This window comes from Peromyscus maniculatus, chromosome 6, assembly GCF_049852395.1.
Source record: "Peromyscus maniculatus bairdii isolate BWxNUB_F1_BW_parent chromosome 6, HU_Pman_BW_mat_3.1, whole genome shotgun sequence".
In the NCBI taxonomy this organism is placed as follows: Eukaryota; Metazoa; Chordata; class Mammalia; order Rodentia; family Cricetidae; genus Peromyscus; species Peromyscus maniculatus.
The window spans coordinates 122,525,095-122,545,725 of record NC_134857.1 but is presented as its reverse complement, the minus strand read 5'-3'; the positions used below and the strand labels follow the sequence as shown (position 1 = coordinate 122,545,725).

The window sequence follows — 20,631 nt, the reverse complement described above, 5'->3', positions numbered from 1 at the left end:
TTACAGTTTCTGAAGGAAGCCAACAGCTCTCAGAAGGTAGTCATTTTCACACATGAGACAATTTGATTCATGTCTGATTAAATTACGACTTTTAGAGCAAACTCTTTTTCTCTTAACTCTGATCTGACCCCCCCCCACACACACACACACACACTTCAGTTCTTTGATTTGTCTGATGTTCTTAACACTCGAGAAGGAGAAGAAAAGGAAAAATGCCTTCCTTTAAATTTAGAAAGTTAAGACTTGTGTTCATAAAAGTGTTTATGCTATGCCGCAGACAAATACCAAATTCAATCAGCTTCCTCATTGGAAAAGCGTAGTTAGCAAATGTATATGAGGTGTGTGTATGTGTGCCTTGATATCAAAGGGAATTAGTAAATTGTTTGAGCACGACTCCTTGACTTGATATGAAATTAAAATTTTTTTAAAGAGTAAAAGCCAGGTAGAAGCACCTAAAATTACTGACTTAGGAGCAGAAAAAAAAAATATATGACTGTGCCACTCATGTCCCCTGTGATATACTAATTCTGGTAAATGTATCAAACAACATATTAAGAATTTGCTTTTTTTCCCGTTTGTGAAACATCACCATATATACCTATTTTCCCCCTCCTACAGTGTTCCATTCTACATGGTTGATTAGCTGAAATGGTGCTGCTAAGTGATGCTTGTCTCCTGAATTCTGGTTCTAAGTCTCATGGAGAATAAAGCTTATTGTATTCTATTTTATTTCCAAGTTAATACTGAGTGCCTTAATGTTAAAGATGCTTGCATCAATAATATGTGAAGATTAGCCTACCATGCAGTTAATCAAGTTTTGTGGATACCTGTTTTTAAAACTTGTTTGTTTGTTTTTCAAGACAGGGTTTCTCTGTGTAGCCCTTGGCTGTTTCAGAACACACTCTGTAGACCAGGCTGGCCTCAAACTCAGAGATCTACCTGCCTCTGCTTCCTGAGTGCTGGGATTAAAAGTGTGTGCTACCACTGCCCTGCTAAAATACAACTGTTATAGTAAGAAATACCATTAACTTCTGATAGTTTTTAAAATTCCTTTGTTAGGTTTCTATGATTACTGTATGGAACAAATTGTATTAGTTACTTTTTTTATTGCTGTTATTCCATGACCAAGGCAACTTTTATAAAAAGAGTTTAATTGGGTGTATGTTATAAACATATCAGAGGGTTAGTGTTTTTAATGGTGGAACAACGAAAGCACAGAGGCAGAAAAGCCCCAGCTCACATCTCAAACCACAAGCAACAGCCAGAGAGCAAACTGGTACAAGTCTTTTGAAACCTCAGTGCCTGACCCCAGTACATACCCCAGGCCACACCTCCTAATCCTCCCTAACAGTTACCAACTGGGGATCAAGTATTTAAATGCCTGAGACTTATGAGGGGCATCTCATTCAAAGCACCATATAAATTGGAGATTTAAAACAATGTACCTTTTTTTAATGTGTGACAGCTTTATAGTTATTTTGTCAGAAATAGACCTCACAGAACTGCAGTCCAGGTGTTGGCAGATCAGTGTTTGCTCTTAGAGAGTGCAGGGGAGAGAGATTCCGTTCTGAGCCTTTCCATTTTCTGGAAGCTGTACACTGGGAATCACCATCAGAGTGTCCGCTGTTTATCACATTCAATTGCATCACTCTAGCCTGGTCTCTCTTCCAGTTCTACATTCATGGGCCTTTCTGTTCATATTGAGTTTATGTTGATAGTCCAGGATGTCCTCTGTGTTTTAAGTCAGATGATTAACAATCTTTTTTTTTTTTTTTTTTGGTTTTTCGAGACAGGGTTTCTCTGCGTAGTTTTGCGCCTTTCCTGGAGCTCACTTGGTAACCCAGGCTGGCCTCGAACTCACAGCGATCCGCCTGGCTCTGCCTCCCGAGTGCTGGGATTAAAGGCGTGTGCCACCACCACCCGGCTGATTAACAATCTTAAATCCATCTGCTACAAAAATCACTTTGTTGAGTGAGATAACTTAGAAAATTCTCCCATTAGAACATGGGCATCTTTGGTTGGGCCATTATTTCTTTAATGTCCTATATAATTCAATGTGTGGTTCTAGAATTAAACAGAGACTTAGTTCAGAGACTTGTTTGAAGTCTTAAGTTTATGACAAAGGGATAACTCCTCCCCAAGTTTAAAAAGAACTCATTAATGACCATCAAGGTTTTCTAGACTTTTCTTGTTACCAGTCCTGTTTCTTGTTGTTTTTGCCTAATTTAAGGGAACACAAATATTTTCTAGGATTAAAATTTACCCATGTATGTGACACTCTCTGAACTTTTTAGCTCAGTTTTAAAGACAGATTTTTTAATTATGTGGCTATGTATGTGGGTTTATGCATGTGAGTGCAGGTGCCCATAGAAGCCAAAGGAAGGCACTAGAACCAGAGTTACAGGTGGTTGTAGCTGCCCACCATGGGTACTGGGCATTGAACTCTGGTCCTCTGCAATGGCAGCATGCTCTTAACTGCTGAGCCATCTCTACAACTCATTACCCGAAATGTAGTAAGACAGGAGGACATTTAAAACATTATTGAAGTAAACATCAGATGCTGTGCTTCAGATTTTGAGAGTTACTGATCACGCTAAGAACACTCATCCAGTTTTGTGTAAAACACAGGTGGAAGAAAAAGAATGTCCAATAGAAAGAGAACCAACTCCCAAAAGTGGTCTTCAAGCCACCACATGCATGGCTACATTCAAACACACATGCATGCACACACACACCACCATCACCACAACAATAATAAATTTTAATTTTTTGCTACATGCTTTTAATAATCCCAGTACTCGGGGAGCAGAGGCAGGCAGAACTCTTGAGTTCTAGGACAAGCTGATCCACAGAACTAGTTCAGGACAGCCAGATCTACACACAGAAACCATGTCTTGAAAAACCTAAATAAATAAATTTTAATTTTAAAACTGGCATTCTTGTATTTGTAATGATATAGCTAACCCCAGAGGACATCATACCAAGTGAAATTTGCCAGGCACAAAGAAAAGGGCTGTATGATCCTATTTGTATGTGGACCCTTGAAAATGACGTTGAATGAATACTAACACTAGAACCCTTGTTTTAGGACAAAGTGGGAGAAGAAATGGGAAGAAATAGATCTTACAGGCTACAAATTTTTAGGGCAGATGAGTAAGTCTAGAGATCTCAAATATAGGTTGGAAACTATAGTTAATATATATTGAGAGACTGGAGTTTTAGCTTAGTGCTGTATAAGGCTCAGCATCACAGAATTAATAATACTGTGTATTGAAAAATATGTTAAAGGTGTAGATTTTAGGTGCCTTTAGCACACATATACATTAAAAGGGTAACTAGAAGGTCATGGCTGTATTAAGACACTTTGTACTTCTTAGATACATAGCTGGAGATGTAGCTGAGTGTGTAGTAGCTCACACACCTATTGTGAATAAAACCCTGGGGTTCTGTCCCCAGCAATGTTGTCAGTTAGTCAGTCGGTCAGTAAGAGTCATTTCTTTTCTCTCAAATTGTCTGAACCAATAATGTTTTTCTGTTAACCTTTAAAGTCTTAATGGCTCATGTATGTACATGTGTGCGCGTGTGTTTGCATGTCTGCCTGTCTGCCTCTGTATTTTAAAGATTATTAGAAGCTGGACATGGTGGCACACATCTTTAATTCCACCAATGCAGTAGGCAGAGGCAGATGGGAATCTGCTCCGGGCTAGCCTGGTCTACATAGTGAATTCCAGGCCATCCAAGGCTACATAGTAAGAATTTGTCTCAAAAGACCAAACTTAATTATGAGAATATACATAGTTCTTTTAACCCTTTTAATTGCTAGGTTATCAGTTGTTCTTTTCAGAAGATAAGATTTATCCTTTTCTCTGCTTACTTTTTCTAATTCATTTTTGATAGGATCGGAAACTCCATGGTACAGCTCAGCAACTGCTCCAGGATAGCAAGACAAAAATAGAAGTCATCCGAATGCAGATTCTTCAGGCTGTCCAGACCAATGAGCTGGCTTTTGATAATGGTGATGGAGTACACTTAAATTTTTGTTGTCTTTTACAAGTGTAGGCTACTTACTAAATTCATTGAGAAAGAAGCATTGGGGCTGGAGAATTGGTTCACCAGCTCTTACAGAGGATCTGGGTTTGTTTCCCAGAAACCACACAGCAGCTCACAACAATCTGTAATTCCAGTCCCAGGGGATTCAACACCCTCTCTGAACTTGGTGGGCACCACGCATGTATGTGGTGTTCATACATACATGCAAGCAAAACATGCATACCCATAAAATAGTAAAATAAGTCTTTTAAAAAAACATAAAAACTTTTTTAAAAAGGAAAAGAAAAAAGCAGTCATTCAGAATTAAGGGAGGAAGGAAAGTTTTAGTTTGGAGATTTTGTTTTGTTTATCTTGAATTTTGCATAGGATGTCGTCTCCCCCCACCCCCCCAGATATTTGCCCTTTGTTTTTCATATGTAGAACATAATTCTTCATTTCAGTAAGCAATCAGATAGTTTTTAACTAATGCTTTAAGAAGCATGTTGCTATTTAAAAATATTCCTTTGTTTATCATTTTTCTTATTTTATTTAGTTTTTTATTCCACTAGGACTCTTGAGCTAGTTCTTAAAAGTAGAGCCAGAAACTACACTTGTCCTTCAGTATCTGCAGATTGGTTTCAAGTCCCCAGTGGATTCCAGAATCTATGGATGCTCAAGTCCAAAGTGGAAGATGTCATAGTATCTTCAGAGAGTATTTGTGCTTCCTCTTGCACATTTTATCTCTGGATTGCTTACTGTACCTAGTCCGTTGGTACAAGAACAAAATGTCTTTACATTATCAGTGCAGATTTAGGTTTTCTCTCAAACACTTTTGCTTTGGAGGTGGTTGAATCCCTACTATAGAACTTGCTGATATGAAGTACCACTGTGTTTCCATATCATCAAATATACATACCAGTGTCTTTAGGCCTAAAACCTTTTCAGATGTGTGATTAATATACGTAACGACTAAAACAACATTTTGTATTTCAGCGTTGTATCTCTTATTACTACAGTATTCATTGACTTTAAGAACTAACTCAATGTCAGTAATTCATTTCTTTTTCATGGTTTTTAATCACTAGATGTTAGAAAGTGAAATGATTCAGTTCATAAATCCTTGTTTCTTTTTTCTCCTAGCAAAACCTGTGATTAGTCCTCTTGAGCTTCGGATGGAAGAATTAAGGCATCATTTTAGGATAGAGTTTGCAGTAGCAGAAGGTGCAAAGAATGTCATGAAATTACTTGGCTCAGGAAAAGTAACAGACAGAAAAGCACTTTCAGAAGTAATTTTAAAAACAATTTTTAGTTGTTTAATATGTTATTCGAAGAATATCATGGCTTAGATGACAGCAATATCTCTTTTTCTTACAAGGCTCAGGCGAGATTTAATGAATCAAGTCAGAAGTTGGACCTTTTAAAATATTCATTAGAGCAAAGGTTAAATGAACTTCCCAAGAATCATCCCAAAAGCAGTGTTGTCATTGAGGAGCTCTCACTTGTTGCATCACCAACCCTAAGTCCACGGCAGAGCATGATATCCACGCAGAACCAGTACAGCACACTGTCCAAACCAGCAGCGCTAACCGGTGCGTAGTATGTGGCTCTTGTTGTCTGTGTCTTTTTGTTCACATCAGATTATGGATTCATAGTTGGAGTCACTGACATGAGTACAGATCTTTCCTTGAATTATAGTTTAGGTTTCTATAGTACAATTTATTGTTTTGCTGGGGCTGATGGTATAACCTGTAAACCTCGCTACTTGCAATGCTGAAACAGGAGGATCACCAGTTTAAGGCTTGCCTGGAGAGCTTTAGTAAAACCCTGACTGAAAATAAAAATAAAATAAGTGGTGAGAATGTAACTCAGTGGAAGAGTACTTGCCTAGCATGTACAAGAATTCATTCCCTAGCCTTGAAAGAAAGTTTATTCTTTATTTAAAGTATAAAGTTCAGAGGCTTGTAATATAATGTACAACCATCATAACCTCTGTCAAGTTCTAGAACACTTCATCATCCCTAAAGAAAACCAGTGCTCATTCAGTGCTCCATCCTTCTCCCTAGGCCCTAGTGCCATTAATTGGCTTCTTGTCTCAATGCATTTGTCTCCTAGATAGTTCATGTAAGTGGGATTATATACCTAGTGGCCTTCTATGTCTGACTTATTTCACGTAACACACTTATTCATCTTTTGACCTAAGGATGCCCATGTATAGTTTTATTTTACATTTTGTTTTTTCATTTGTTAGGATATGTGGGTTCTTGTGAATAATACCTATGTGAATATTTGTGTACATGTTTTTGTTTGAGCACTTGTTTTCAGTCTAGAAGGACACATATCTAGGAATGTACTTGGTAGGTCATATGATTCCTTTGTATTTAAAATTTGAACAGCCATCAAACTTCGATGGTTGTATAATTTAGCATTCTCCAAAACAAATGCATGAGGGTTCTCTACATCTCACCAGTGCTTGTTATTTCCTTTTGTTGTTAGTTTTCAAATTATTGTAGCTATCCTAGTAGGGCCATTATTGAAAGCGACCCAGGTAGATATCCCTGGCTGTTTTTGTGGAGCTATCTCTTGTTTTCTCTTTCAGTTGTGTGTGTGTGTGTGTGGGGGGGGGGGTGTTTCACATTTTTTGTCTCTTTTAAATGTATCAATGTATATTATTGTTGTATCTTCCTTATGAATTGACTTTTGTCAATATACAGTTTCCTTTTTTGTCTTTTATAACAAATTTGATGTAAAGTCCATATTGTCTGGTAATAGGTTAGACATGTTTACTCTCCCTTGTGGTTATTATGTGAAGCAAATATCCTTTTCTTTCATTTCACTTATAATTAAATGTATATTTGGATCTAATGAATCTTTTTTGATAAGGTGCAATTGGATCATCTTTAATACTTTATGCCAGTATCTTTTAACTACATAGTTTTATCTAATTATATTTATAGTAACTGCCAGTAATATGTAGTAAATTCTAATACTAACTACTGGAAATTAGGTTAAATTTTATAGGGTTATTCTATATGCTTGCCTTCACTTCAGACATGTAATTATAAGCTTAGAGGTCCCAGCTCATCTGTACTTCTGACAGAGGATTACAAATCCTTGGAGCTTCAGGCTCCATTCCCTGGTACAGTTTGCTGAACTCATGAAGGATTATAGTTTCATTATAAAGGATATGAATTAGACTCAGAGAAATATATGTTTTCTCTTACATGGAGAATGTAGATTTAAAAGTATGTTGTATAAGAGATTAAAAACTAGAAAAAGGACCATGAGAAGGGATGAAGAGCTCTTAAAAGAGGGTAGAAAGAGAGGAATGAAAGATAGGTAATAAAGCAGAAGAGTGTGCACTGAAGGGAACCAGTCAAGGAAGGCAGGAAGCCCAGGAAGTAAGTGAGAATGAAGTGCAGTGGCACACATGTATGAAATGCCATAGGAACTTCATCACTTTGTATGCTAACCTAAAAATTATTTTAAAAGGGAGGTGGGGGTGTGGAGAGAGAGTAGGTTGAGCCAAAAGCAAAATGTAAGAACTAGGAGGGTCTTTCTGGTTCTTAGGCTTTGTCGCCCTGCCTAACACATCAGTGTCTTTCACCAACTGGGCAGTTCACTTGAGCTTTAGGTGGCCTGAATTTTTTATTGGGACTTTATTATGTGGGTATGATTGAATGAATTGTTGCTGTGGCGATGGAATCAACTCTAGTCAGTTGCCCTGCTCAGGAGGTCAGAACATCAGTCTTATATGACTCAAAGCCCCAACCCCCTAGTGTTATGAATAGTCTTTCTAGAAATATCATCTCTCATCGTGAAACTGTCCAGGCACCTACAATGAAACACCTAGTTAGCATAAACTCCAGCATGGTCTGAGGTACCACCATGAGTTACAGATTTCTATACTAGAGACAGTTCAAAAGGTTTAGGACAGATTTTCTCAACCGTCCTAATGCTGGGACCCTTTAATACAGTTCCTTATGTTGTGGTGACTGCCCCCCAACCATAAAATTATTTTCATTGCTAGTTCATAGCTGTAGTTTGCTACTGTTACGAAGTGTAATGTAAATATCTGTGTTTTCTGATGGTCTTAGGCAACCCCCATGAAAAGGTCACTTGAAAAACCCCAAGGGTCATGACCTACAGGTTGAGAACTGCTGGATTAGGTTCTCTTTGCCATAAATGAAGGGTAAAATTCTTTTTACTATAACAAAGGCACCTACTAGAGAATGAGGCCAGCCTGGGCAAATATGAGACCCCTGTCTCAGAACACAATGAGAACCTGGAAGATGACTCATCAAGTGAAGACATTTGCCAACAATCCTGACTCCCATAAGTGTCCTCTGATCACATGCATACCATGGTATGCACATGCACACGCATGTACACATGCATACACTATCAGTCAATCAATGTAATTTTAAAATTTTTAAACAAAAGACTTCTTGCTGTTCTACAAATAGTACTTTTTTCTAGAATCTTATGACCTTTTTATAGGTTTTTCTAGTCTCTTATTCTCTCATTTTTCTTTCACTATTTAATTAATTAATTTTAATTATTTTTTAAAAGTTATAATAGGCACATACAGAATTTGAGCAAGAAATAGAGACTTCATAAGCCAAATTTCTATGTATTCATCATCTTTTCTACTATCTACATCTTAAACTAGACTGGCATGGGGGTGTGTTTTAGGTTAGGGTTGTTTCCCCCACTCCCTTTCTCATTTGTGTTTAGGGGCATAGTGTTTTGATGCAGTCTCATTCTATATTCCAAGCTGGCCTTGAACTCATGGTAATCCTCCTGAGTACTAGAATTACAGGAATGAATCACAGATTTTATAATTGGTGAGTCTACACTGACACATCAATATGATCTGAAGTCCACAGTTTATATTAGCTCACTCTTAATCTGTAATGATGGGTATCTGCCATTATATTTCACTTTTGTATTCTGCCAGTCCCTGTCCCATCCCACGTCTACAAGCCTGGCAGCCCTTTGCTTTTGTATTATTTTATAAATTTATTCCTCTCCCATCTCCCAAGTTCTGGGATTATAGGCATTTGCTACCACGCACAGCTCAAGGATCCTTCTTTTTTCAGGATGTCATAGCTTGAGTTATAAAATGTGTAGCCTTTTCAGGGGTGTGTGTGTGTGAGAGAGAGAGGGGGAGGGGAGGGGAGGGGAGGGGAGGGAAGGGAGGGAAGGGAAGGGAAGGGAAGAGAAGAGAAGAGAAGAGAAGCCAGCATTTCTTTAATACTCTACAAATACTGTTGTATACAGGTGTACCTTCCCCTTCCTTCTGCTGTAATAAATTATGTTTTTGTCCATGATTTGCTCATTAACAGGTTATCATGTTTTTATGAATTTGTCTTTTTAAATCACGAGAAATTTAAAAAGTAATTACAAACTAAAAATCATGGTATTTGCATTATTATTTATTAAGTGTCATTTGTGTTACCAATGTTCATTATATTTTCTTTGGTTTCAAATCGTTGGTTATTATCTAGTGTCTTTTCACTTAGACATAAGCATTTTTCTTAATGTCTCTTCTGAGTAGGTAATGTGGTGAAGGACTGCCTTGAATTTTGCTTTTATAGGGGAATCTAATTATTCTTTAACTTCAGCATCATAGCATTGTTTTACACAGAATTTATTGACATTTTCTCTCAGCGTTTTTATGAGTGCGTGTGCTCGTGCATTCATGTATGTGAATGTGGATGCACACATGCCATGGTGCGTATGTGAAGTCAGGAGAGTCGAATGGATCAATCCTCATTTTCCACCTTGTTTGAAACAGGGTCTTTTTCTTTTTCTGCTATATATGCCAAGCTGCCCAACTCTTAACTTTCAAGGGAGTCTTACCTCTGAAGCCCATCTCCCCCCAGCTTTTGCATGGTTATGAGGATGTAAACTTGGGCAGCAAGGAGAAAAACTGAAAGTTGTTTCTGTTTCTCTTGTTCCATTATATGGAACTTTGTGATTAAACTCAGTTCATAGGTTTGTCTCCAAGTGACTTTACCTGTTAAGCCATCTTGCCAGCATGCTGTGGTAAACTGACATAAAACTTGAAGGAAATTTTATAATTCAGCTTCACTGTTGTTACTGTTATCCTAAACTGTAGCTCACAAATTGAACTAAATCTGAGGCACACTGTGGTGCCAAAATGAATTCACAGGAACACAACAGGATATATATTTGAGGCAACATAGCATAAGCTAACCATCCACACTACTAGCTTACTGTAGTTATAGTTTTAACCTCAGCTAGAACTATGTTCTTTTGATATGTGATGTCTGATGTTGTAAAGCTGAGTTTTCTTTGGTTACTTATGTGAAAGGTTAGTAGAACAGGAAATCAAGGTGGGAGTTTTCAAACTTACTCCAGAGTTTGGAAGTTTGTGCAGTGCTCCACAAATGCGCCCTACTAGGAAATAATCTTGCTTATTTAATGAAATGAAAAGTACTTTCAAGTTGTGTGAATTGCTTTTTCAAGTAGCTATTAATTTGTTAACATGTCAGTAATATAGAACTACTATTTAACAAACAATTTTCTTTAATGCTTGGAACATAAACAAACTGCATACTATGGTATCTGTGTACTTGTCTAGCTATAGTTTATGTGGCTCCTACCGCAAATATCTTTCACAATTCAAGTACATTGTAAGCCATCTTCCCCTGTCTTCTTTAAATATCTTTGCCTTATTCTCTGTCTTATAATATGGTATGTATTTTTCAAATTCAGAACAAGAATGTAGACCTATAATGAGTGAAGGGATCATCATCAACCTACCATTTTATTTATTCCACAAACAGTTGATAACTACTGTGTGGTAATTAGGTACCCACTGTGCTTACTGTCTTAAGTTTGATGATCTTTTAGGTTAGTGCTTATTCTCAAGAATTCCCCAAAGATTCATTGGTTAAAGTAGGATTTCAAGTATTTGGAAATTGATGTTATTGATAGAAAAGTAATATAGGCACACTTTTGAAACTGAGCTGATATGCCTACATTTTTTTTTTTTTTTAATTTTATTTATTTATTTTTGGTTTTTCAAGACAGGGTTTCAAGACAGGTTTTGGAGCCTGTCCTGGATCTCGCTCTGTAGACCAGGCTGGCATGGTACTCACAGAGATTCATCTGCCTCTGCCTTTCAAGTGCTGGGATTAAAGGCGTGCTCCATCACCTCCCAGCTACAATTTTATTTTTCATTCTCTGTTCAAGTCTGGTTTTTCTAGCTAGTTTTATGTCAACTTAGCACAAGCTAGAGATGTATATAAGAAGAGAGAATCTTAATTGAGAAACTGCCCCCCTAAGATCAGTCTGTGGGCAAACCTTTAGGGCATTTTTTTAATTGGTGATTGATATGTAAGGGCCCAGCCCATTGTAGGTGGTGCCATCCCTGGGCATGTGATCCTGGGTGCTATAGGAAAGTAGATTGAACAAGCCAACAAGCATCACTCTTCCATGGCCTCTGCATTATTAATTCCTGTCTCCAGGTTTCTGCCCTGACTTCCCTCAATGATAGATTATGCTGTGGAACCTAAGCTGAAATATAAACCTTTTCATCCCAAAGTTGCTTTTGGTTATGGTCTTTAGTCACAGCAGTAGTAGTCCTAACTAAGACATTTTTTTTTTCCGATTTTGTTTTAAAATATATTACTAAGTTATATCAAGAGTATAAATATAACATAGTGGTACATATTGACAGTCCCAACCCTGGGAGGCTGAGAGAGGAGGATCTTGGGTTCCAGGTCAGGTGAGACTACATAGAAGGCCTCATCTCAAAACAGCAATAGTAGTTAATAACAATTGTGCAGGTTACAATACTGAGTACAAAAGTTTATAAATACATTTAGTTCTTAGATTCACGTTTTAAATTTTTTGTATTGTGGCTTATGAAGGTAAAGAATGTAGTTTTACCCTATTTAATAATGTAATTATGCCATGTCATAAAAGAATGAAACCTCTAGATGTTTAATAAAGATCTTAGCTCCCTCTGGATTTTGTTTTTTCTCTAAATTAAAGCAGGTGGTGAGCATTGTCATGTCCTGATATTGAAATTACTAAAATATTTAATAAGCCACCAGGATTTGAAGTAGTAACCAGATGTTTTCAGTTTCCCCAGGATAACTTTTACAGCTGAGTATTTACACTGGAAATGAGGAAAGTTTGCCATTGTTTCAACAAAACAAATAAAACACAAGCACAAGTTATTTCTTTTGAACAACAAAAAGGTAGCCACTGCGCTTAAACTGTCTTGTTGCTCCACAGCCTAACAAACTTGAACAAAAAGATAATTGTTTTCCTTCCCACCTTAACAAGTTTGCTCCTCTGCATAGCTATTCAGTAGGATTCACCCATCTTAACTATACTACTTATCACTTTTTAGGACAGTATTACAAGAGTATTTCAGGCATATTGAAAGTGGTTCTGCTCTGTTTTCCAATGAGAAAACCACTGCTATCCTAATCTCTGTACTTCTGTATGTGGTGTTATTTTCTTCTTGCTGCCTGTGGTGCTGTTTATCAAAAAAAATTAAAATATGACACACTTTATGACTCTTTGATTTGATATTTATTTAGCTTCTTGAGTTTATAATTTTCATAAAATTTGAGAGCTTTTAATGACTTTTTAAAAAAATACACATTTCTGTTTCCCATTCTGCCTGCTTTCTATCAGGAACTTTATTTAAACTTACTTACACGATTCTATCTAAGATAAATTCATAGTTCACATAAGCGTTATTATTTTCTGTGGTGTGTTAATCCTTTCTGATGCTGTTGTCTTTAACTCAGGCAACCTTTTCTTTTGCAGTGCTGAATCAGCCACCAATTCCATCCAGTACATATTTTTAAGTTTTAGGCATTGTCCTTTCTGTCTCTAGAAATTTAGTACTTTGGAGCTTTTTCATTTCTTCCATGTCTCCATTCAACCTCTGAACAGATAGAATATAAATGTCATTGTTTTAATATCCTTATCTGCTAATTCTAATATTCGTCTCTCAAGTCACTATGTCTTAATTTTTAATGTAGTAATACAAAACAAACTCACCTGATAATCTTTGACTAGATAGCAGACATTGTAATTTTTGCATTGTTGAGTAAGCATTCTTAAGCTTTGTTCTAGTATGCAGATACCTAGGAATAATTTAATCTTGTATGCGTAATTTTTATGGTCTTCTACGTACAACAAGAATGCCATTTGGGAGTAATTACCTTTTACTGTTGCAACAAAATTCTTTCTGAATCCCCCCTGTAGTATGTAGAGAATTGAATTTTTTTCAATCATGGTTGGTAGGGGCACTTATGCCTACCTATATATACAGAATATTGTTCTTTCTAGTCTTTTCTCATGGTTTCCTTCCATGCCTCTAGTATTTCATTCTCAAGCAGGGAGTAGTTAGTACCTGGGTGATTGTGTTATAAAGGGAAACCTGGAGATCTAAGGAGTATCTAGATGCCTTGGTCTCATGCTCTGGGTTCCCCGTGAGTGCACCATATTCTGGAAAGCCTTGTGGTAGTCCTAGGAGCAGACTTAGGGCTTGTTTCTAATCCTTCAGGGATCACTGTGCTTCAGTGCCTGTGACCTGGTGTCTTAACACATTTAAAGATTTTTCTCTGATTGTTTTTGTTGTTTGAAATTGGGAGGCTTTGTTTCTATTTATTTGAAAATGTAAGTTCAATATCTTTTTAGTAACTAAAAAATTTAGACATTAAATTTTAGTCATTTAAAACTTTAACTAGACAGTTCTAGAAAACAGTCTTCCTAAAATATTTTTACTATTTAAAATTTGAACATGGAGGCAACATTTTTTAAAAAAGGTTTATTTATTTATATTTTTTATGTGTTTTGGTGTTGTCTTCTTATATGTCTGTGTATCACACCCAGGCTGTTCACTTAGAGGACAGAACAGGGTCAGATACTCTGGAACTGTACTTACAGACAGTAGCTAGCTGCCACGTGGGTACTGGGAGTTCAGCCTTGGTTGGTCCTCAGAAGAAAACTGAGTCTCTTCACCCCTGGGCCATCTCTCCAACCCTGAGGCAACATTTTTAATTATAAGTTTAGTCCGTAGTAACAAAGCTGTGTATCCAGATAGCTTTAATCACGGTTCTTTGTTTTCATTTTGAACACCTTTATTATTTATTTGTCTAAAAAAATTATAGTTACTTTATGCTTAATTGTAACCCATAATTACTGGACTATCCTATCAGAATGAAAAAATAAAATGATAATTTTACATTTCAAATAGAACAGGAGCTGTTTGTTTATGCAGACATGGTAAAGTACTTTTCTGTGTTAACTATGTAACTATTAATCACAGCTGTTATTTGCACTCAGAATTCTTTGTATCTAATCTGAATGCTAATATTTAGCTTTTCCCCCCTCATGTTTTCTAGCCACATAATTCTATAATCTTTATCATAATAAGAAGAATATTCGTATATGTGTTCATGTAACTTATTTTGTGCCCCACAGTTAGCTTTGGTAACTATTTGGGAACTATTGTTCTTCTGTTGTTACTTTTTTTGTTTGTTCATACAAATTCTCCTATGTAACCCAGGCTGGACTAGAACTCTGTGTAGTCATAGGCTGTCCCCAAAGGCCTCTTCTGCCTCAACCTTAAGTTTTGGCATAACAGGTATAGCCTACCATTCTGGCTAGTACTGTTCCTTTTTTATCAAAACTGTTGCAGTTGCCATGATTAAGAGTTTTCAGTTGTTTCTTCAGGTGAACTAAAAAGGGCGATAGCTTTCTCCCAAATCCTCTGTAGAAGAGTTTTGTTATTTTAGCAAGTCACCCTCTTTTCTCTCTTTCTAAACAGATAACACACATGATTTTGTATATTGTATTGTTGTTCTTATTTCATATTTATTTATTAACAGGTACTTTGGAAGTCCGTCTTATGGGGTGCCAAGATATCCTAGAGAATGTTCCTGGACGGTCAAAAGCAACATCAGTTGCACTGCCTGGATGGAGTCCAAGTGAAAACAGATCATCTTTTATGAGCAGAACTAGTAAAAGTAAAAGTGGAAGTAGTCGCAATCTCCTGAAAACCGATGACTTGTCCAGTTCAGTAACCATGCTTTTTAAAATCATGCCACAAATTAAAGGGCCTTATCAATGGAGACAGACAAAAATGGGAAGTGTCCAAATAGGACCAAAAAATTTTAATAGCTATAATTTAAAAATGTTTAAACGTATAATAGAATACACTATTAAAAATGAATGAGAATTCAGGACAAATAACAAAATCATTTGAAAGAATGAAATACCAAATATTACTATTTATTCCAAAATGAAGGGCTACAGACACTGGGAGACTTTTCTTCCTAGTAGACACCATCTTGGTTTTTTTAATGGTTTGGCGACCATTACAAACTAATTGCTAATGGATGAGATATGTGCTGGGATAGATAGTGACTAAATAATCAGCCTTGGGAGGGGATGCATTTAGGGTTTTGAAAGCAAAAATAAGAGATTTAGGAACACGTTGAGGATATTCTAGTATATAATGATAAACTAAACCTAAACATATAGCTGAGAGGGAAGGCAAATGACAGTTCAAAATTCAAGAGAGTACAGAAGTAGCTTTCTTATGTTTAGAGGGAACTGGGGGAGAGATTGGGAAAAAAAAACTATCTAAGGCAGTAAGCCTTCTATCTAAAAAATGTAGCGGGTGATGATCAGATGGCTAATATGGATACAGGATACATGTATAAGCAGGGTAGTTGAATTACATTCTTACATATGCAAAATAGCACTTTAGTGTTTGTGTTTTTATCAGATAAAAGATAATTTAGGAGGAGCTGATAGGAATGTTTGTTTATACAAAAGAAAGCCAATTAAAATTTAGACAGTCTGATATTGATTATAAAAATCCTTTTCGAAGAGTCTTCAGACTTTTAGTGCTATAAAATGCTGATACTTGTGTTTTAGCAGTTGAAAGTTTTTAACCAAACTTACCAATTTTAATTACAGATGATGTTTGTGCTGTTTTGAAGCTAGATAATACTGTGGTTGGTCAAACTAGCTGGAAGCCTATTTCCAATCAGTCGTGGGACCAGAAGTTTACACTGGAACTAGACAGGGTAAGAGGAGAACATTTTACTTGAGAAGAGTGTGGTTTTTATTTATTGAAAGTCTTTAGACGTTTTATATATTACATTGTTTTGTGTTTTGAGATAGGGTCTTACTATATGCCCAGGCTGGCCTCTAACTCACAGAGCTCCTCCTGCCTCTGGGATTAAAGGCATGTACCTCCACACCAGGTCCAAGAAGTTTGTAAAAGTAGAACTTACATATTTGTGACGTTTCTCATCTGAGGGATGTAGATACATTGGTCTTAAGACGTAGATAGATATATGATTGCTGCAATAGCTTTAGTTTGCAATAATTTGAAAATGTGTAGTTTATATAGAAAAGTCTGTAGTAGTGAGATCTAGTGCCAGAATATGTGTGTGTGCATATAGAGTGTGTTAGCTTTGGGGTTATTTTGTATTGTTTTTCTGTGTAGCTCCAATTGACTCAATTGCCAGTATTCATTCCTCAACCTGTGCTTGGATTACAGCCCTCTGCCACTGCCATGCTCAGCTATTTGTATTTAATAACATACAATCTATTTACTGCAGTGATTCTTCTGTAGCAAGATTTGCAAAATTGACTTTGAAAGGAACTCTTATGCTCCATTTTCCCAGCTGTCAGTGTGTCAAAATGTCTTTCATGAATGATGTAAGTAGCTAGGATCCAGTCTGTGTCTATATAACAATAGAAGTCAACACAGTACATTCAACTCTGCAAGATAACTTTTAGATTTAAATCCATTCATTAGTTTAGGAGAAAAATAATCAGCCTTTATTGTATTTTGATCTAAAAATAAAGTAATAGATCTTATTATTTAATGATCTATAGTATTTATGCTATTTTCAAGTTACATATATCATTGAGTCAAAAGCATATATGTATGGTGCCTGAGGAGATTATAGGCTGTGGAAGTGTTTCTAGCTACACCTCTAGCTTATACCTGTACAATGTTTTTCTAATTTATCTGATTTATATCTTCAAAGTAAACATCCTGGTCCAGACTTATTGTTGCTATATCTGTCAGATAACTTTTATAGATATTTAACCTTTTCTATATTCTACTTCAGTGGTAGATGAGATCTGAGGCCATATAATTATTTAGAGAAGTGGTGAGAACTTAGTGTTCACTCTTTTACTAAAGTAATTTGACTCATCTCTGTCGTAAAGCACCAGACTGATCTTTCCTCTCAGTTCAGAATCATTCATTCATTTTACGCTCCTGTTTAATCAAATATTTATTGATTACTGTTGCATCCCAGGACTTCCAGGTACAGATTAACAATGAACAGCATAAACAAATCTCTTAGGTTCTCTTAAGAAATGCACTGTCATTGGCTTTTCAATATGTATCTCAATAGTTACAGGCTTTCTTTTTACAACAGAACTATCTATATAGTCTATTACCTTGTTTCAAAGACATATCTTTTTCTAATGATTTCATCTTAAAAGATAATGACTTGCTATTCATACTTTATGATAGTGTGCTTTGAAAATTCATACAAGAAGACTTGACCTCAGGATTTATGTGAAGATAAATGTGAGGGAGAAGAGATGAAAGGCATGTAGATTGGTAGATATCTGTTACTGAGATATAATAATAGGGTAGTGAGAGGTGAACTAGATTGTGGTGGTAGTAATAGAAAGAAAATTTATGTAAAAAATGGAAAGCAATTAGTAAAACTTAATAACTAAGTGTATCTGAATCCACAGCAAGAAAATAGAAAATTATCTCACAAAGGTTTGAAAATTATACTGGAAAAGGATAAGTTCTAGAGTTTTTCTAGTTAAGAGATCATAAGTGAATCTCATCTATCTATAAGACCATTCTTTGTGTATTTACTCATCAGCTTATACATGCCAGGCATTTTATAGGATATAGGCTTACAGCGATACATAGTTGCAGTGTGTAACTCACAGGCTTACTAGTCACCAATTTTACATTCTATACCAAGTGTCATCTCATTGCCGGCTGTATTGGTCCAAACCATCCAAAGCCTTGTAGAAAAAGAAGGTAACTAGTAAATAGTTTAAAATCTGCACAGAAGTGAGGGAATAGAGCTGTATTACAGCGTCAGAAGTGAAAGAATAGAGTGTAGCTGGAGTTTTCTCTTCGGGTCCCACCAAGCCTCGGCAGTCCGACAGCCCACTTATAAAATAAACACACAGACGCTTATATTATTTACAAACTGTATGGCCATGGCAGGCTTCTTGCTAACTGTTCTTATATCTTAAATTAACCCATTTCTATAAATCTATACCTTGCCACGTGGCTCATGGCTTACTGGCATCTTCACATGCTTCTTGTAATGGCGGAGGCTGGCAGTGTCTCTCCAACTCAGCCTTCTGCTTCCCAGAATTCTTCACTCTCCTTGTCCCACCTATACTTCCTGCCTGGCCACTGGCCAATCAGTGTTTTATTTATACAGAACAATATCCACACCAATAGAGTTGCATTACAGGGTCAGAAGTGTGGAACTACCATAGACAGTAGAAATTATACTTGACTTGAGACCCGCTGTGGGAAAACGTAGACAGATTGCTAAGATCCAAAGAGTATTCCCAAAAGAGGAAACAAATAACTCCCTAACACAGATGGGAACTTGATATGCTGCCAGCAAAAAAAACTTGAGATAGAGGTGTAGTGTGAAGTAAAACAGCAGAGTCAGAGAGGTGCCACATTATCGGTTAGTTATAGGCTATGAGGTAGAGGAGAAGAAAAGGTCTTTTTGTTGTTGTTGTTTTTGTTTTGTCTTGTTGTTCCTTTTTTTTTTTTTAAGCTTATTTTGATCTCAAACATGTAGATGTATCCAACCGTCTTATTAAATAAGAAACACAGAAACAATGTAAAAGAGAAAGCCAAGAGGTCAGAGCTCAGAGCTAAAATCTCACCCTTCCGCCTGCGGTGTCTCAGCTTCCCGAAAGAGAGCTATATCCTGTCTGTACGTCTTTTTTATAGTATTATTGTTCTGCCTTCTCATTGGTTGTAAACCCAAACACATGACTGCCTCGTCACTGTCTGAATGTACAGCCCCCTAGGTCTTAAAGGCATATGTCTCCAATGCTGACTGTATCCCTGAACACACAGAGATGTATGGGATTAAAGGCAGTGTGCCACCACCGCCACACTCTGTCTATGGCTCTAATAGCTCTGACCCCCGGGCAACTTTATTTATTAACATACAATCAAAATCACATTTCAGTACAATTAGAATACCACCACACAAACATGTGGTCTTCTTGCCTCTGATTCCCACATGTTCTACCGTGTCTATATAGGCTTTTAATAGCATGCTTGATCTCTGGTTTACTACATTAAATGATTTGATAGGAAGAAATACTGTCTGTTATAGAAGCTACCACTAGTCCACGGTGAAAAAAAACATTCTTTCATAAGCAATATCTCAAGTTTGACTGTCTTTAAATTTTTTTTTTTAAGATTTATTTACTTATTATGTATACAATGTTCTGCCAGCACACCAGAAGAGGGCACTAGATCTCATTATAGATGGTTGTGACCCACCATGTGAGTGCTGGGAATTGAACTCAGAACCTCTGGAAGAGCAGCCAGTGCTCTTAACCTCTGAGCCATCGCTCCAGCCCCAACTGTCTTTAAATTTAAGGGAGGAATGAGGAGAAAGAGTTTTAGGAATATCAGTGAGGTTCCAATTTGTGTCTTAACTCACTGGATCACGTTCATAAAGATCTTTCTTGGGCAAGTCCTAGTTTTAAGAGATGATTCTAATGAAGTAACAGTGTTAGCCATATGCTTGGAAAAGAGATTGGTTGACTATGCCTTGTGACTCTGAATGACAGAGCACAAGCCAGTAGATAGCAGATTCGAGTCTTTGAGTCCATTTGTTATCTTTTAATTGTCTAATAGTGTGGCAAGTTTGATAAGTTTTCTGCTGCCCATTTTGATCACTATTTCTAAGATGGGTGTTAAGGATGGAATACAGTAATGTTAGTTAGAAATACTGGCACAGTGTGTGTGTGTGTGTGTGTGTGTGTGTGTGTGTGTGTGTGTGTGTGTGTGTGTAATGCCTTTTATTATCCTGGCACATTTTAACCATTCAGTAATATACTCTTACAAACTTTTTAAAATTTATGTAATGGGTGTGAGTGTATGTTCACATGCATTCGTGTGCACTCACATGCACCAGTGCCTACTTCCACAGGTCCATCCTCAGAGGCCAGGGTCGAACATCCAGTGTCATCTTTTGCTCTTCCCTTGAGATAAAATTACTATAAGAGAAATGAAAAAGAATTAGAAGTGTTTCTTCCATTAAAGGTCCCAAGATTGGCAGGCTAAAAAACAAATTGTTTGTGGCAAAAAAAAAAAAAAAAAAAAAAAAAAAAAAAACTTTAAATAGTTTGGAATTGTAAAAAATTGAATTGTGAAGCTGAATTCTACTCCGTATGAACTTGTATCCAAAATTTGAAAATAGATGAGAATATAATGATGTTTAAGCAGAATAGATAACAGGATTGAGATAGATAATATAAAGTTAATGTTTAAAG

At 36.5% G+C, this 20,631-nt stretch overlaps 1 protein-coding gene across 8 annotated transcripts in view; it reads left to right on the top strand.

Moving 5' to 3' along the window:
• The window catches only part of Pkn2 (protein kinase N2), a 151,599-nt gene that overhangs the window by 98,024 nt on the left and 32,944 nt on the right, over positions 1 to 20,631 (top strand). For all 8 annotated transcript variants that reach the window (XM_076575085.1, XM_076575082.1, XM_076575084.1 and 5 more), the window contains 5 exons: positions 3,898 to 4,015; positions 5,170 to 5,315; positions 5,405 to 5,618; positions 14,916 to 15,101; positions 16,012 to 16,121. In XM_076575085.1, the coding sequence (XP_076431200.1) occupies positions 3,898 to 4,015; positions 5,170 to 5,315; positions 5,405 to 5,618; positions 14,916 to 15,101; positions 16,012 to 16,121 (774 nt within the window). The remainder of the gene's footprint in view (positions 1 to 3,897; positions 4,016 to 5,169; positions 5,316 to 5,404; positions 5,619 to 14,915; positions 15,102 to 16,011; positions 16,122 to 20,631) is intronic.